Genomic DNA, 18,138 nt, shown 5'->3' on the forward strand with positions numbered 1-18,138 from the left:
AAGACACAGCGCCCTGGTGCCCTTACCCCTTACGGCCTTCAGCGTGCTCTTCCCCTGCAATCCCCAGCACTAGCCCCACACCACTCATCTCTTCTCCAACTATATCAGTTTTAAATAAAGCATTAAAAAAAAAACACATTTTTTTAAAAAGTGAAGATTAAAATCAATTAAAATTTACCTACTACTTTTGCCAACTTTTAGAAAAATGATGGAAAATTCCACATCCTCTAATGATTTCCTGGTAGTTTAAAAAATATTCTAAGCTCTAAGAAAATTTGCATACCTAATGTTTCCCCCTTATCAATTAATTAACGGAATGATCAAAAGTATCTAAACCTAAATAGCTGAGAGGCATATAATGAACTTTTGTCATCTGTTTATATATTTCAACTGTTTTCATCCTCCCACTCCCCTCACCGTTTTGTGCAGTTCTGAAAGGAAGGTCTTTATCCATGTAACAATAGTATGGCTTGCTGAAAACGAATTTTCTTACTCTGAACTAGGCCTTGCAAAATACCTGTTTCATTCTCTCTTGCTCTAACAGTGATTTAGGTTTAGGGTACTTGTTAACTGCATAATTATTGGTAGTGTTTTCTTTCACTCAAAAATATCACAGTTTGGCTAATAAATTATATAGTTCTGTAATTTACTGATATTTGAATGTGATTGGAACTTGAAAATTCTTTCACGTGTTTATAATCATTATGAAAATTGTTTTGAAATCCTTGTTATTCATCATTAGGCTTGGAGACAGGGATTTGGTTTAGCGCAGGAATTAAGACTACAGGCTTTGGAGTCAGATCTGCATTAAAAATCTCAGCTTTTTCTCTTAGTAGTTTTACAGCCTGGGGAAATTTGCTGACTTCCAACCCTCAGTTTCATCATCTGTTAAAACATAATTCATAGGGTTGTTTTTGAGAGAATTGTTTTTTCAGTTACAGTTGACATTTAATATTATATTAGTTTCAGGTGTACAGCATGGTGGTTAGACATTTATGTAGCTTACAGTGATCCCCTGAAAAGTCTAGTACTACCCTGACACTATACAGTTATTACAATATTACTAACTATGTTCCCTATGCTGTACTTTACATCCCCATGACTATTTTGTAACAATCAATTTGTACTTCTTAATCCCTTCACCTTTTTCACCCAAGCCCCCAGACCCCTCCTCCTACCTGGAAACCATCAGTTTCCTCTCTGTATCTATGAGTCTGTTTCTTTTTTTTTCTCAGCCTGACTTATTTCACTTAGCATAATACTCTCTAGGTACATCCATATTATTGCAAATGGTAAGATTTCATTCTTTTTTATGGCAGAGTAATATTCCATTGTATAAATGCACCACAGTTTCTTTATCCAATCATCTATTGATGGGCATTTCGGTTGTTTCCATATCTTAGCTATTGTGATTAGCGCTGAAATAAACATAGGGATACATATATTTTTTTCAATTTAGTGTTTTGGATAAATACCCAGGAGTGGAACTGCTGGGTCATAACGTAGTTCTACTTTCAATTTTTTGAGTAACCTCCATACTGCTTTCCATTGTGGCTGCACCAATCTGCAATCCCACCAATAGAGCACACGGGTTCCCTTTTCTCCATGTCCTCACCAGCACTTGTTTGTTGATTTATTGATAATAGTCATTCTGACAGGAGTGAGGTGGTATCTCGTGATTTTTATTTGCATTTCTCTGATGATTAGTGAGGTTGAACATCTTTTCATGTGTCTATTGTCCACCTGTATGTCCTCTTTGGAGAAATGTCTGTTCAGGTCCTCTGCCACTTTTAATTGGAATGTTTGTCTTTTTGGTGTTAAGTTATATGAGTTCCTTATATATTTTGGATATTAACCCCTTATCTTATGTATCTTTGGCAAATATCTTCTCCCATTCGGTAGACTGTCTTTTTGTTTTGTTGATGATTTCCTTCGCTGTGAAAAACTTTTTAGTTTGATGTCCCATTTGTTCATTTTTTCTTTTGTTTCCCTTCCCTGAGGAGATATATCAGTAAAAATATTACTAAGGGTAATGTCTGGAAGTTTACTGCCTGTTTTCTTCCAGGAGTTTTATGGTTTCAAGTCTTACATTTAAGTCTTTAATCCATTTTGAATTTATTCTTGTATATGGTATAAGAAAGTGGTCTAATTTCATTTTTTTTGCATGTATCTGTCCAGTTTTCACAATACCATTTCTTGAAGAGACTGTCTTTACCCCACTATAAAGTCTTGCCTCCTTTGTCATAGATTAATTGACCATGGAGGCATGGGTTTATTTCTGGGCTCTCTGTTCTTTTGATCTATGTGTCTGTTTTTATGCCAGTATCATGCTGCTTTGATTACTATAGTCTTGTAGTGTGGTTTGATATCAGGTAGTGTGATACATCGAGCTTTGTTCTTCTTTCTCACGATTACTGTGGCTATTAGGGGTCTTCTATAGTTCCATATACATTTTAGGATTAATTGTTCTATCACATATTTTCTATTGTTATTTCTCTTGAAACACAAATTAGTGATCAGGATTAAGAATAGATGATCAATTTCTTATTATGTTTATCTTTATAATAAATGTTTTTATGGTGGAAGTTAAATGTTTACTAATTCTTTCCCAAAAGATGGAAGAAGAAATGGTACTTTTACCATGAGCTTAGAAAAGTTCTCTGTCACCTAGTTTTGGCTCTATAGTCATGGCTATAATTTTTCAGTGTTCAGTTTCTGTCATCTTACGTGTATATGAACATTTGTCACATTTTACATTTTTTACATATGTAAATGACTTTGAGAGTAGAGTTGATTCACATGTCATACATCATTCCCTTGTCTACCAGATTCTTGGTTTCATGAATCTCACTCATTACCGATTCCCCAGCACATAATTCAAATGCTTGACACTTAGTTGTGGCTCAAGATATTTAAGTGAACAGTCATTTCAAAACAGATTATCATATTTGTTTGCACAAGAAATCATTTACTATAAACTTATTTCATAATAAACTTTGCTTAGAATTGCCATTTAATTGATTTATGCCATGATGCTTTCTTTAACGGTTAAAGTAAGATTTAGATAACATTTTGAATACTTTCATATCTACAGAAGAATTACTGTCATCACAAGAGAAATCTCCTGGTATGAAGGATGTGGTACTAAGTATGGAGTATAGTAAGAAATCAGATTTAGATACTTCCAAACCATCTGGTGAAAAAACTGTTACACATAAAGGTAATTTTTATTCGAACAAGAAATTTTATTGAGGTAATATTTTAATTGGGGGAGAAATGGTTTTTATTATATAACGTAGCTAATAAATTAACCTATTCTTAAACTTGTACTTTTCATTTCTAGTTGCTCAGATAAAATTATGGCTTTCAAAAATGGCAACAAAATGATTACTTATTTTTAAGGTATTAAAGTAGATCATAGAACAGAAACCACACCAATTAATTATATACTAATGTTTTCTTGTATGTTTTTATTTATGCTTGCTTTAAATCAAACATTTTAATTTGAACCTTAGGTTAAATATAAACTTGGAAAGAAACACGATACTTTTAGAGCAGTGTATATATAGGATATGATAACATTGAAAGGAATGAAGTTTATATAATTAATTTACGTAATTTTTTGGTTTAAGTCAAGATATTTAAATACCAGGGGTTTTGTTTATGTGCTAAGATATTCAGGATGTTTTTTACATTTACTGTATCTGAAGTTCTTTAGGTAAAACAATGTCATAAGAAATCAAGTGCAATTTTATTTCTCAATTTAGTCTCTGAAGAAACAAACTGTTTGTATTTGATTGCTGAATTATTAGGCCATAATTACACACATAATACCCCGGGTGGCTCATGTGCTTTAAGCCACAAAATAATTTCCAAATCTCATGAGACTTTCAGATGCTTTCATCCACAAATCTGTATGTCATGTTTATGAGAAGGAAAGAGGGATGACTTCCAAATCTTACTCTCCCACCCTCACTCTCCTACCTCTGTTCAGTCTAGTATCTCCATCTGTCCTATTCCCAGCTGACATGCAACAAGAGAAATCTGCACTGTAAATCATCAAACCATATCATACTTTTGATTCCTGTAAAATAATTGCCATTCTTTTCCTGAAATTGATAACTTGGGACAAATCCCGTCTTTGAGAAAAGTGATCTCTCCTCCATTATTTAGAAGTGTTAATGTTGTTTTTTTATTTCTTTCCTCCTCCTTTACCTCGTTTGCCTAGAGTAATGGTAGTGGAGAGCTTAGCTGAGACCCATTTTCCTTTTCAGTTCTTTTCTGGCTTGGATTGTAATTTCTTTGTTTCGTATCAAAACTCTAAACTGATCGTGATAATACCATTCTTATGTTCCTGCATTTATTTTTAGTTTACAGTATACGTTCTTTCATTTCCTCTTACCTTTGTTCTTATCCTTTTGTCTTGCCCAGAACAAATCCTTTCTTTACAGAATCTTTTAGGAATAGATGAAACTATGATGGGGTTGGAGGAGAAGTAATAGTTACCAGGCAGTTACTTTGTGTCTCCCACGTTGTAGTAGATGTTATCCATACATTAGCTCATTAATGTTTGTCCCAATCTTATGATGTCATTATTTTTATAAAGTAGGAAACTGGATCAGTACATTTCTATTTATTGTAAAAATGTAAATACTTTCAACTTACTTTAAATCATTTTGAAGTGTCAATATTTCCTTGACATATCTAAGCTCTTTGAAATGAAGACAAAATATCCAGTTATATTTATAAACTTTTTTATCATCAAAGACCTAATTTATAGGAACAATAATATTTAATACTAAAAAATTAAATGTAATAATTGAAATGGTTTTTGTTCCATGACAGGCATAAGAAATTAGCATTCAAAAGTAGCATTAAATTTATTTTGTGTTTATTTTCTATTTAGCCTGTTATTTTCAAAATTAGCATGGAAACTGTAGAAAAGTTTACACAATTTTAAAAGTCTTCAGAATTATAGATATTCTGGTGTAGTTATTATAACCATAGATATTTGAGATGTCTGTCTTGATTATTGAGGCATATGTATAGTCTACAAGGGAACAAAAAGAGCAAGCACCCTTTGAATACTTACTTTGTGTTAAGCACTGAGCTAAAGGCATTAATGCTTACAGTATAACAGCCTTAAGAGTTAGGTATTGTTCATCCTTTTTACAACTGAGGAAAGTGAGGAGTTCAGTCACACAGTCAGAAAAGGGGTTAGTGGGAATATTGGATTGCTGAGAGTCTGGCTGAAGAGCCCACTGCTGTGTACTTGTTCCTGTCCAAGTTGGGAGTTCTATATGCCTTAAACAAATAATAGAAGCTTATATTAAGAAAAAACACTGAGGTTAGGAAAACTTTAACCCCAGGGAAATAATTTATAGATATTTAAATGTAAATGGACCAATATATGCATACATACATGCATATACATATACACAAATTGATGTATGTGTAAAAAAATAACTCTTGTATAACGTGGTATTTTATATAAACCAAAAGACTGATCAAATTCTTCAATATTTCAAGCAGTGATTAACTTTTTACAAATACCAACTACCCATTAAATGCTTCTAAAATTACTTTTCAGTCATTTGCACAGTGATGCAGGGGCATGATCAAAATTTATATATTATCTGCAACATCAATTTTTTAATGTCATATTTCTACTCTGTAAGCCATAGTTCAACATCTTCAACTGATTTCAAGTATGAAAGTTGGAAAGTTTAAAAATTCTACTGAAGTTTTGGTCAGTTTGTACTGGAATAAAATTTAGGGATGAGTGTTAATCAGTAATCCCTTTGGAAGGGTCTAATATATGTTTACTTTTTAAAACCCTGAACACTCAGTGTAGAAAATACCTATCTTCAGTCTTGATTATTTTTCACAGACTGTTTCTTCATACTATGTTTTATTTATAAATGTGCTCTATTTACATTTTAATTATTTTATTAATATAAAGGCAATTAACTTATATTTTGTGTTTTTTGAACATAATCTAGATGAGGAAGAGGATGGCAAGACTCCAACTCAACCACTGTTGAAAAAAGGCAGGCATTTTTCATCATTTTCTTTTAATCCCTTTTTTCATACTGTTAACTCTTAACTCCAACCTTATAATTTTCTTTTTTTACATTAGTTTTTATTTTCATGGTGAGGTGATGTTAGTTATTTATTAAATGCAGATTAGAAAAATTATCATTAGTTCAACTAAAGAGTTAAATCATTCCAGGAAAAGGTGATATATCAAAGACAAATGCTTTTATATCATCCTAGCATTTCTAAAATATTCAAACCCTGAAAGTCAATATTAATTTTTTAACTTAAACTGCATGGTTTAGATGATAAGTAGAGACACTGAAATAGGTTTATTTACAGTGTCACTTGCATTCTTTACCATCAGTTGTACCCAGCCAAGTCCTTAATTTTGATACTAATATATTTTTCATTTCAAAAATTATAATATTTCTCACAGTCCTGCTGCGTTTGGGAGATACAGTCATGTCAACGTACATGAATTTTATGAAAAGGAGATAGAGGTGAGAGTTATGGAGCAGTGTGGTTTGGTAGCCATATTATTTCATCATGCAAAATCATTTGTCATGTTTGCGTACGTCATGGCAGCATGAAAAGTGAATGACAGACATTCTGCAGAAGTGATCAGATTTCCTCCTATGGATTTCTGCTTTTCAAAATTTGGTGTAGGAATTTCATAATAGTCATTTGCTTGCTCACAGAGCCAGTGCTGATTTTTCCTCCCCTATTCCTGAGAATATAAAAGGGAACTCTCGATATATTGTCCAAAGACTTGTATCATACAGGTGCCCTTCCAGGGAGTTCCCACCATCTTTCTGTGGTTCAAAGAAAGATGTGGTTTTATGGCTTTAGATTCGGGTGTTACATATTGAGGGGACAAATTTAGGTCAAGATAAGGGAATTTTTTCTTAGACTAAGAGGTTTTGCTGTGATAATTTTATGATTGTATTGGTATGTCTTCCACTTCCTTCTGTCTTTCATATTATAGATAACATTTTATTTTAAAAAAATTTTTGAGCTTTGAATTATTGAGAAACCAGATTACAAAAGAAATATATTTATGGAATAGGCATAAACTTAATTTGTCCAGTTAGCCTAATATAGCCATTCAGAAATCAAAAGCCAGCAGTCAATTATAATATTCTCGATTGGCATTTATGACTCTTTCAGAATACTTAAATATTGGAAGTTAGGCAAGATAATTTGGATGAGTTTAGCTATTGTAAAGATGTATTTATCTGTAACCATTTTAAAAGTATCTTTAAATCATAAACAACTGTTTATGATGGATGTCATACGCAGCTACTTGCATTATAAGCAATTGAATATATAAAAGTTAGGAAACTAGGAATTCAGCAAAAGGGACTTTAATATTTAGCTCCCTTAAATCGTATTTTTCTCCTTAATCCTGTAGAATCCAAAGGCCCTGCTGTGCCTTTAAATGTAGCTGATCAAAAGCTTCTTGAGGCCAGTACACAGTTTCAGAAAAAACAAGGAAAGAAGACTATTGACGTCTGGTGGCTTTTTGATGATGGAGGTAAGGCTGTTATATATATATATATATATATATATATATTAAGATTTTTTTTATTGGGGAAGGGGAACAGGACTTGATTGGTGAACAGTGTGTACTTCCAGGACTTTTTTTTTTTTTTCTTTCCCCAAGTCAAGTTGTTGTCCTTTCAATCCTAGTTGTGGAGGGTGCCATTCAGCTTCAAGTTGTTGTCCTTTCAGTCTTAGTAGTGGAGGATGCAGCTCAGCTCCAGGTCCAGTTGCCATTACTAGTTGCAGGGGGCGCAGCCCATCATCCCTTGTGGGAGTCGAACCGACAACCATGTGGTTGAGAGGACACGCTCCAACCAACTGAGCCATCTGGGAGCTCAGCGGCAGCTCAGCTCAAGGTGCCGTGTTCAATCTTAGTTGCAGGGGGCGCAGCCCACCATGCCTTGCGGGAGTCGAACCAGCAACCTTGTGGTTGAGAGCCAGCGCTCTAACCAACTGAGCCATCCGGGAGGCAGCTCAGCTCAAGGTGCTGTGTTCAATCTTAGTTGCAGGGGGAGGAGCCCACCATCCCTTGCAGGACTCGAGAAATTGAACTGGCAACCTCGTGGTTGAGAGCCCACTGGCCCATGTGGGAATCGAACCGGCAGCCTTGGGAGTTAGGAGCATGGAGCTTTAACCGTCTGAGCCACCAGGCCGGCCCTGTTAATATATTTTTTTAACAGTTTTAAATGTACTCAAGTTGTGGGACTACTACTAAGAATTGGCAGATACTCTTCACCAAGAGACAGAGCCCATTCCAGTTTTGCCAACGCTCCCAAAAGCAATAGGATTAATTTCAGAATCAGGCATTGCGCTTAGTGGTCACGTCTCTTCATTGTCCTCCAGTTTGGGAGTTGCTAGGTCTTTCCTTGAGCTTCATGGTATTAACATTTTTTTTAAATTACAGACCATTTTGTAGACTGTCACTTAAAATTTGGAGTGCCATTTGATGTTTCATCATAATTATTTTCAAGTTAAGTCTTTTCGGTAGAAATATCACGGAAGCGATGCTGTGCTCTTCTTCTGTCCATATCTCACCAGGTGGTACATGATGGTGATTTGTCTCATCACTGATGAACTGTTGAGTGAGGTGGTTTTCCTCAGGTCTATACACTGAAAGTTACTGGTTTCCCCTTTTATAGTTACAGGTATTTGGGGGGTGGGGAGTTACTTTGAGACTATGTCAATATACCATTGTTAATACAACTTTTACCACCACCTTTAGCATCCATTGATATTTCTGCCTGAATTTATTATTGTTGTTATGGTAGATTTGTGGTTGCCAAATGATGATTTTCCAATCCTATAACTTCTTCCTCATTTGTTAGTTGGCATTTTACTACAAGGAAGAGCTTTCTCTTTATTTCTATCTGTGCGGACTCTTGGATTTCTCTTGTATTCACTGGGAAATGCTTTGTCATTCTCATTATTTGTTTTGATATTCAAATTGTCCTGGATTTCCTGTTTAGTCTTTTGTGTCCATTTGTCATGTCCCAATCATTCTTTAGTTTCTGATATAATAAGATGTTCCAGGCTCAGTTTTGTACTTTCCTTACACCAGCCATTGAATCACCTTTTATCCAAGGAGCCCTGATTCCTTTTAATACAGAGTGGTATTGAGAATGAAAGATCAGGGCATTAGACATGCTTGTTGCTACTGGGGTGTCCCTGCTCCCAAGCCCTCTCAGTGGACAGATCTGGAAAATACACGTATACTGGCGGTGCCAAAAAAATGTATACACATGACTTGTATTCTTCATCTTTTGTTATTGGCATATATCGAGTATTACAATTTTAATAGTTTTTTCCTTTCTTACAATGTGTATACATTTTTTTTGGCACACTCTGTATATGTGTGTATGTGTACATGTAAATTGGAAACCACTTCCAGTCTAACACTGAGGGATTCAGTCCAGCTTCTCCCTTTTTATGTTTCTTATTTATTTCAGTGAGAAACCTGACTCCCATTAGCTTCAATGAATATTCTCAACCTTCCTGTACGTGGCTAATTTCCCAACTCTGCCAGGTCACTGTCCCATTTCACTGCCTTGCTCACATGGGCCCTGGCTCATTGGGCTTCCCTCTTAGTTCAGCCCTGCCTATGGCTTTATGACTGAATCCTGAAAGGACAGAAAGAAAAAATTTGTTTTATATTGAGTTGTAGTAAGCATGTTTTTAGAGACTAAATTGAATTAAAAGTTCTTAATTGAAAAATCAGCATTTAGTAAATGATTTGTTGTATTTTCATGATTCAGGTTTGACCTTATTGATACCTTATCTTCTGACTACCAAGAAAAAGTGGAAAGATTGTAAGATCAGAGTATTCATTGGTGGAAAAATAAACAGAATAGACCATGACCGGAGAGCGTAAGTCTACTTTAAATTGAAGGGCATTTAACTAGTAGTACTTTGCTATTACAATATAGAGTCGATAGGATAAAAATTAGGCAATCCATAAAATGTCAGTCATGTGTTCTGTTCTATACTAAAGCTGAAAATTGTACTTAAAGACATAAAACCTTATTCTCTTATTTAGCCTTTATGTTTAAGTTGTAAATATTTAGTTTTACTGATATGTAATAATTTGTAATATATTGACATTTTGAAAGTTTTTATTAAATACGGTATTAAAGTGTTAAGCAGTTTTTTTCCTTTTAAATCGGGAGAAAGTGCGTATTCTTATATGGGATACATTTTGTAGACTTCTAGACAACAGAAATGCAGGATGCCATTATCATTCATTCTCTTATATCTGTCTGTATTGTCACAATTCTAGGTTTGATTTCAGTGCTTCTCTAAGTACCCTGTGTCTTGTGTCTGACCTTTTCAACATACATTGTACGCATTGCTCCCAACTTCATGTTTGGGAAGCATAGCTTGATCATGCTTCCTCTGCCCAAAATACCTTTAACTTCTCTGTTATAGACCGTAGAAAGTCTGTGCCAAAATGTGACAAGGCCCTTTACAATGTCTTCCTGTTCTCTATTTTTATCTCCTGTTCCCCGCCCCCCCAATACACCTTATACTGTAATTTACATTTTCTCCACCCGCCTTAAACTTGCATGTGATATCAGACTTTTATTCCTTTGTCTACTCTCCTATCTCTGCTATAAATAGCTCTTTACTGCCTCCCTTCTCTGTTAAAATACTCCATTCTTTTAAAGACCAAAATGAGTGTCACCTTCTTCATAACGCCTTCCCTAATTTTTTTCCCCTTGTCCTCCCCAGTTGTTACATTTCCTTCCTAAATCATGATACCACTCACCACATTCTGGGGCTTAAATTTGAGTTTCGTGGGCCCTATAACACATAGCAGGCACCTAGTAGATTTATACCAGAATTCAACTAGGTGTTTATTCATTTCAAATAGTGAATTATGCAAGAAATAGTAGAAATAATGTAAACAGATAATGTTGCTCATCTGTTTTCCAATATCTTAATTTAGAAAACTTATTTTATTAAAAATGAAATCTTGTTGTTAATTGCTTTTCCTATTTGTATGTTTCAGCTTTCCTATTGTTGTCACCAAGGCTTTATTGCCAGCTATGCCTCCATAAAAGTATTTATTTACTGAAATATCAGAGACTTGTTGGGGCTCCTTACCCATGCCTGTCCAAGTCCCCCCACCCCGCAGAGAAAGGCTGTGGACTTAATCTATACTGTCACTTACAGCTTCAGTTTGGCCTAAAAAGTTACATGTGTGCCTTGAGATATGCATTCTTCATGGATGAAAAATAATCCACAATTAATTAAACAAATAACTATTTACGAGTTTTTACTGAAGTCCATGTACTTAATAATATAATTTGACTAAAATTAACTTTAAAGTAACTAGTTGCCATTTAAATTTCATTATTAATGTCTTTCTCTGTCCATTCATTATTGGATACTAAGGAGAGATTCAGAGAAAATAAAAGAATGTAACAGAATTCTCTACTCAGGGAATTTAGACCTCTATTTTGTGCATATACTGTGTGAATTAATTCAGATGGACTTTGTTTAGCACCTAATAGACTTCATAAATCATGCTTTTCAGATAATAAATCAGGTATACAGACCCAGCCCTAAATAGAATAAAAATACTTGTACACAGCCTTCACCTATCTCAGTGCTATTAATTTTTGTTCTAGGATGGCTACTTTGCTTAGCAAGTTCCGGATAGACTTCTCCGATATCATGGTCCTGGGAGATATTAATACTAAACCAAAGAAAGAAAAGTAAGTTATTGAATAAGTTACTTTGTACAAATTTTTGCTCCTTTTATGGACAACCTACCCAGACGCTTCAGTAACAGATCATTCAACTTAAATTATCCGGAAGTTTTGCGTGCTGCTAATTACATGTGACGTCAGCTTTTAAAATCTAGCACAGATAGTTGGCATGTCTATAGCAGATGTCGAAGAGCTTTCAATTTTCAGAGAATTCAATTACTGTTTATAAGTAATTTCTGAAAATCATAATGCCACAGAAACTCCACGTGGTTCTTTAAAGTTCCGTTGTTTATGACTACTCGATCCCTACTCCACATGTGAATTACTTTACACTCTTTTGTTTTATTACTAAAATAGGAGAATCTAAGAATTTGCTTATAATAGTTGCATTCACAGTTCTCAAAAGTAGACTTGTGGAATATTCTATCTGAAAATAATATGTAGTGGTTGTTACAATTATATGTATATTACCAGACAGAATTTTAATTATTCTCAGATAAATGTTGAATAAAGGATGATGCTGGTATAAAGAATTCATTTTAAATAGAAAATAATAAGGAATAACCTTTGTAAGGTTGTAATCAGGGAGAGATTTGTATGAGACTTCATACTCAAAAATGGGTGTCACAGGACCCATTCTAATGTGTGTATGGAGGCTTCCCCACACCAACAAGCAATTCTCGAACACCAGCAAGGTGTCTGAGAATTCAACTCAGTTAGGACATTGTCTACCCAGAGATAGAATCAGACTGCACAGGTTAAAGGGCTCAGTCCCACAAGAATTGCCCTCCACTTTAGATGCCAGTCACAAGCCTAGGTTGTTACTTGTACTTCTGACCAAGTGGCTATAAATCAGAGGTTCTCACAACCCCCTCCTCGTGTTCAATTAATTTACTAGAACAGTCACTAGATTACCGATTTCTTACAATGGATATTAAAGGATACAAATCGATAGCCAGATGAAGGGGTAGGTCAAGGATGAGGTCCCCAAGCAAGGAACTTCTGGCCTCGTGGAGCTTGGGGCCTGGCAAGGTGGTACATGGAAGAATTCTGGTTCCCCAAAATGGAAGCTCTCCCAAAAGGAGGGAAAGGAACCCATGAGCAGTCCTCTTGGGTCTTTATGGAGGCTTCATTGTATAGTCATGATTGCCTAAGTCATTGGCCATTGAACTCCATCCCAGCCACTTCCCTCTCCCAGGAGGTTGTGGGTGGGCTGCAACTGAAAGTTCCAAACCTCTAATCACAAGGTGGGTTCTCCTGGCAACCAGCTCCCACCCTTGTTATCCAAAAGTTACCTCATTAATATAACAAAACACCTTTATCACTCTCAACACAGGAGATTCCAAGGGTTTTGGGAGCTGTGAGTCAGGAACTGTGTGTGAAGACCAAATGTCATAAATCACAGTCTTGCAGTGCTGAAAAATGCTTTTCTCATTCATGGAATAGTAGAATGTTCTAATTTATGTTCTTTTAGTATCTTTTGTCCTATTAAGTATCTCTGGATCTAGAGATTAATTCTGCATCTTCTTAAATGTTTAGTATTTGCCCTTCCCTCCCTTCAAGATGCTGTAATACCTTTTCTTATAATACTTTTATTTAGTGGTTCTAGAACTGGGAAATCCTTTGATAAAGGATTAACACAGTTTCACTTATTGCTCACAGGAATCATTCTGGCTGTTGTGGTGAAAATTTACTTAAGTTGAGGGGGATGGGCACAGAGAGATCAGAGTATTTAGAGTATGGAGGGGAGTACGGTAGATGGAAAATACTATTCAAGTTATAATTTAGCGTTTATAAAGCTTATTGTTAAGTAATTCAAAATAAAGATAATTGTCTGTACTCTTTCTATTTTTTTTTAAGTATTGTAGCTTTTGATGAAATGATTGAGCCATACAGACTTCATGAAGATGATAAAGAACAAGATATTGCAGATAAAATGAAAGAAGATGAACCATGGCGAATAACAGATAATGAGCTTGAACTTTATAAGACCAAGGTATTCTTTTCATTAACCTTCCATGTGATTTTTTAAAATACTTAAGATATAAGTAAGTATCAAGAGCTGCAATTCGTTACGGGGGTAACCAGTTGTGTAAATTAAATCTACTTTAAGTTGGATTTATATATGGACAGTGTAAAGAATTAATTTTTTTAAATTAGGGAACAGACTTTTATTACACCAAAATTATTTTGGTTTCTCTCTGTCTACTTATAGTTTTATGAACCACACTAGATATTCAAATGGTCTAGGAGTGACTTTGTCCATTTCATTTCAGACACACCGGCAGATCAGGTTAAATGAATTATTAAAGGAACATTCAAGCACAGCTAATATCATTGTCATGTAAGTAATACTTGTACTAAGATTTTCATAGGTATTTACTTTATAATAATGCAATTAGGATTGATTCCTATGCCAAGTACATATCTATTTAACACCCATAATGAATTAGTAGTTGAAAGGAGGAAAAAAACTAACTTAAAATATTCTTTAAGCATATGGAGGAATCATTGAAAGTAGGGGGAAAGAAAAACAAAAATCTTAAGCTTATATGAATCTTTTTTATCATAACAGTTTATTCTGAAATTTTTCCTTTATCCTTATCCCCACCTTTTAAAATTATTTTTAGCTTTGGAAACACTGTAGCCCAGCCATCAAGCATGTGTGGGGTACAAGGGTCCAAAGTTAAAATATGGACCCCAGGCAGCTTCCTCGTAGAAATAACCCCATAAAGTTACCTGGAGGATTAAATGTAAAAAATGGCTCCCGTCTGAAACCCACCCCATGTTCCCACACAACAAACTTTCCATACGGACACACCGTCCCTGCATTGAATATAGATGCTGATGCTCACTCTGGCTTTTCCTCTACTGAACCAGCTTAGCTAGGTGTTACTTGAACCCAAATTTTCTTAGTCCTGGAGCCTGCGTTCCCAAGTAGGTAAGGAAAGTTCATACCTTCAGTAACATGCCAAAATGAACACAAAGACTTGTTATTTTAATAAACAATAAACATTTAATACACCAGAAAATTTCAAGTTTTGCTGATAATCAAGTATCTGTAATGGAAAATGCTAAAACAGAAATTTAGAAATACTCTACAGAGCAATTGGTCCCTACTACCAGTATCTACAAATAGAAATGAAAGCCCACAGAGATGAGAAGATAAAAATTAATATGTAGAATTAATTATGTTTGAATTTCATTTATCCATATATCCACTTTCTAAGTTTATCCAAGTTTTCACTTTCTAAATTCAGATGGAAACTTTATTTTCTCCTAAAAGAATTCCATACTTATTGATGAAGGGGAAATCTGGGGTTTAATGTTAGATACCAAATGTGTTATGGTTTATAGAAATATTTATTTGCTATTCTTATGAGGAAATATTTTAAAATCTTGTTCAAACTTAAAAAAAAGAAATAGTGTTATGGCAGTATAATAGTAGTTGCTATACTATAAGCAGAATTTCCCCACACTTAAGAATATTCTGCAACTGTAATAATTTTTAGTTACTGTTATTCTGACTTAATTTATAATTTTTATTAGGTTTTGTTCTTCTCAACTTAAATGCATTGCTTCCTTTCCTTTTTCCTTTTGATACCAGGAGTCTCCCAGTTGCACGAAAAGGTGCTGTGTCTAGCGCTCTCTATATGGCATGGTTAGAAGTGCTCTCTAAGGACCTACCACCAATTCTCCTAGTCCGTGGGAATCATCAGAGCGTCCTTACCTTCTATTCTTAAATGTGCTACACAGTGGACAACTCTTCAGATGGTACTTCAGTGCCTAGTGCAGTAACTGAAATCTTCAGTGACACGTTAACATCACAATGGCGAACTGTGACTTTTCTCTCACTATTTCATTAATTTGAAAGCACACCGGAAGTTGCTCCATTGGTCTGTGCATGGAGACTTCAGTTTTAGTCAATAATGTGTCTCAATCTTAATAATTCCTTGTTGGACTGAAGCTCATGAGCGTCAGGTTTTCCTTTGCTACTTGAATAGCAATAAAAGTGTGTTATTTTTTGATTGATGAAAGGAGTACAAAAAGCCTTTAGCCTTGAGGTGCCTTCTGAAAAATAACCAAATTTCATCCATATATACTCTTTTATAAATTTATAGAATGTCAAACTTTGCCTTCAGCTATTTTTATTTCTAGTCTCTTCCACCTTAAAATAAAATGGACACTGCTTTTCTTCCATTGACCAATTAGTGTTGAGTACTGTATGTTTTCTATCATTTTTGTAAAGGTATATGTTAGATATGAAAGGTGAGAATTAGGGCAACTTAATGAAAAATGCAAAAAAAAAAAAAAAATGGGAACCAAAAAGTGACCCCAAGTTTAGGTTCGTATGAGTATGTATAAATGTAGCTCTAAGGAAAAAAGGCCCAATAAACCTTTTTGTTGTTGTTGTTAAACTTCTCAGTGGCTCTTTTTATCTTTATTTGATTATTTCTTGAAACCTTAGTGAATGTTGAAGATTTATCCAGTACTTCTATATACCATGCTGAAAAAACATATATTGCCATTCTTTAATGGCAAAAATCATTAAGATCATTTATATTTATTAGAAGAGAGATCTGTCCTAAGTTAAGAGTTTTCCTCAAATCTGAGGGACTTTTAAGAAATGCTAAAAAAAAAATTTGGAGGAAAATTATACAAAGCTATGCCACTTCATAGAATATTTCAATAAACACTACATGGAATTTCACTATATTCTTTTTAAATCATTAAAATAAGGTCTCATCAAATGGTTAAATGGACCACTGGTTTCTCAGTGAAATGTTTTTAGGCTTAATTCATTCAGTTGTCAAGTACGCTTAGTCTTAATTAATATACTCAGGTTTGAACAGATTATTCTGAACATTTAAATTTAATCCATTCTTAATACTTTAAGACTTTTGTGTTAAGAAAAACTGCCACTTTATGCTTTTGAAATGTCTGTTTTGACATCATCGTCTACTAGTACAAATTTGACAGTGCATATGTACTGTTACTACAAGCTTTATATAGTTATTAATGTGAAGTTTTTCATTTTTTATTCAAGGAAGGATTTCCTAAAAACATTTCAAGGGATATATATCTACATATCTGTGTGTGTATATGTATATGTGTATGTGTATACATTCACAGATGCATGTGTATATATACAGAGGGTGCCAAAAACCATGTATACACATTTTAAGAAAGGAAAATCTATTAAAATTGTAATACTCAATATTTACCAATAACAAAAGATGACTATAAGTCATGTATATACATTTTTTTGGCACCCCTGGTATATAATGACATTTATGTTGCTGGTTTTGCATTTTACCGTGTTTCCCTGGAAATAAGACCTAGAAATAAGACCGGGTCTTATATTAATTTTTGTTTCAAAAGACACATTAGAGCTGATTGTCCGGCTAGGTCTTATTTTCGGGGAAACACAGTAAGTGATCAAGACTCATTAAAGTTTTTTTGTTTTAGAAAACGTTAAGTTCAAAATTAGATGGAAAGCAACAGGTTTCCTGGAGAACAAGGGTGTTCATTTGAAGAGCATGTAACAAAGCAGTTATCCAGTTAGAAAATGGGGAACATTTTATCTAAAGTGCTGTTCAGTGGGTTCCTTGGTATGTTTCAGTGGTGAAGAATTTATGCAGGTTTTCATGAATCAAGATAGAAAGCTATAAAATTACTACTGTTGTCAATAGTGCAGTATTTTTGCTGCAGGAGTATGAACTAAATTTAAATATGGAGACCTGATAATTTTGAATTCAGAATAATGAAACAAGTTTTTTTGTTATTTTTTTTCTACATTATAATTCACAGCATTGTTCCATTTATTGCAGGTTTTGTAGTGTTTTGGGGTAAAGACAGTAGAAATGTCACATTTTCAGTAAACAATATCATGTTTGAACTTTTAAAATGAATAATAGGGCATGAACTGAATGCTGCTATATTGAAATGTGCACAGGTACACTTACTTTTTTTTAAGTTTTTCCCATTCAGGAAAACAATGTGATCTGTACTGCAGGAACCAAATGTCATGCATCATACATATGTGTATAAAGTACATAAAATATATCTAAATATGCATAATGGGGGGAGGGTAATATTGTCTGTGAAATAATGTATGAAGCTTTTCACTTTAAAAAAATGTGTTACTTTTACTTAACGCTAGACACCAGCTCAAAATTTTCAAGGTTATTGTAGTGCTTTAATAAATTTAAATAATTCTTAGAGATGCTAGCTTGTGTTGAAGCTATTCTCTATTTTATTTATGCTGAATTTGATTATTTTAATGCCAATTTTTTCCCTAAATCATTGGTGGTAACTTGGAAACAAATAATTATGCAATGACATTTGA

At 34.2% G+C, this 18,138-nt stretch overlaps 1 protein-coding gene across 2 annotated transcripts in view; it reads left to right on the forward strand.

The window, feature by feature from the left end:
- The window catches only part of SLC12A2 (solute carrier family 12 member 2), an 85,696-nt gene extending 68,064 nt beyond the window's left edge, over positions 1-17,632 (forward strand). Inside the window, exons 20-27 of one of the 2 annotated variants that reach the window (XM_033110166.1) lie at positions 3,095-3,220; positions 6,003-6,050; positions 7,451-7,573; positions 9,834-9,945; positions 11,709-11,795; positions 13,650-13,785; positions 14,066-14,133; positions 15,397-17,632. In XM_033110166.1, coding sequence (XP_032966057.1) covers positions 3,095-3,220; positions 6,003-6,050; positions 7,451-7,573; positions 9,834-9,945; positions 11,709-11,795; positions 13,650-13,785; positions 14,066-14,133; positions 15,397-15,532 — 836 coding nt within the window. In that variant the 3' untranslated portion in view covers positions 15,533-17,632. The remainder of the gene's footprint in view (positions 1-3,094; positions 3,221-6,002; positions 6,051-7,450; positions 7,574-9,833; positions 9,946-11,708; positions 11,796-13,649; positions 13,786-14,065; positions 14,134-15,396) is intronic. The other variant, XM_033110167.1, reaches the window with a different exon arrangement.
- The last annotated feature ends 506 nt before the right edge of the window (positions 17,633-18,138 follow it).

The sequence above is a fragment of the Rhinolophus ferrumequinum genome, chromosome 7 (assembly GCF_004115265.2).
Source record: "Rhinolophus ferrumequinum isolate MPI-CBG mRhiFer1 chromosome 7, mRhiFer1_v1.p, whole genome shotgun sequence".
Classification (NCBI taxonomy): domain Eukaryota; kingdom Metazoa; phylum Chordata; class Mammalia; order Chiroptera; family Rhinolophidae; genus Rhinolophus; species Rhinolophus ferrumequinum.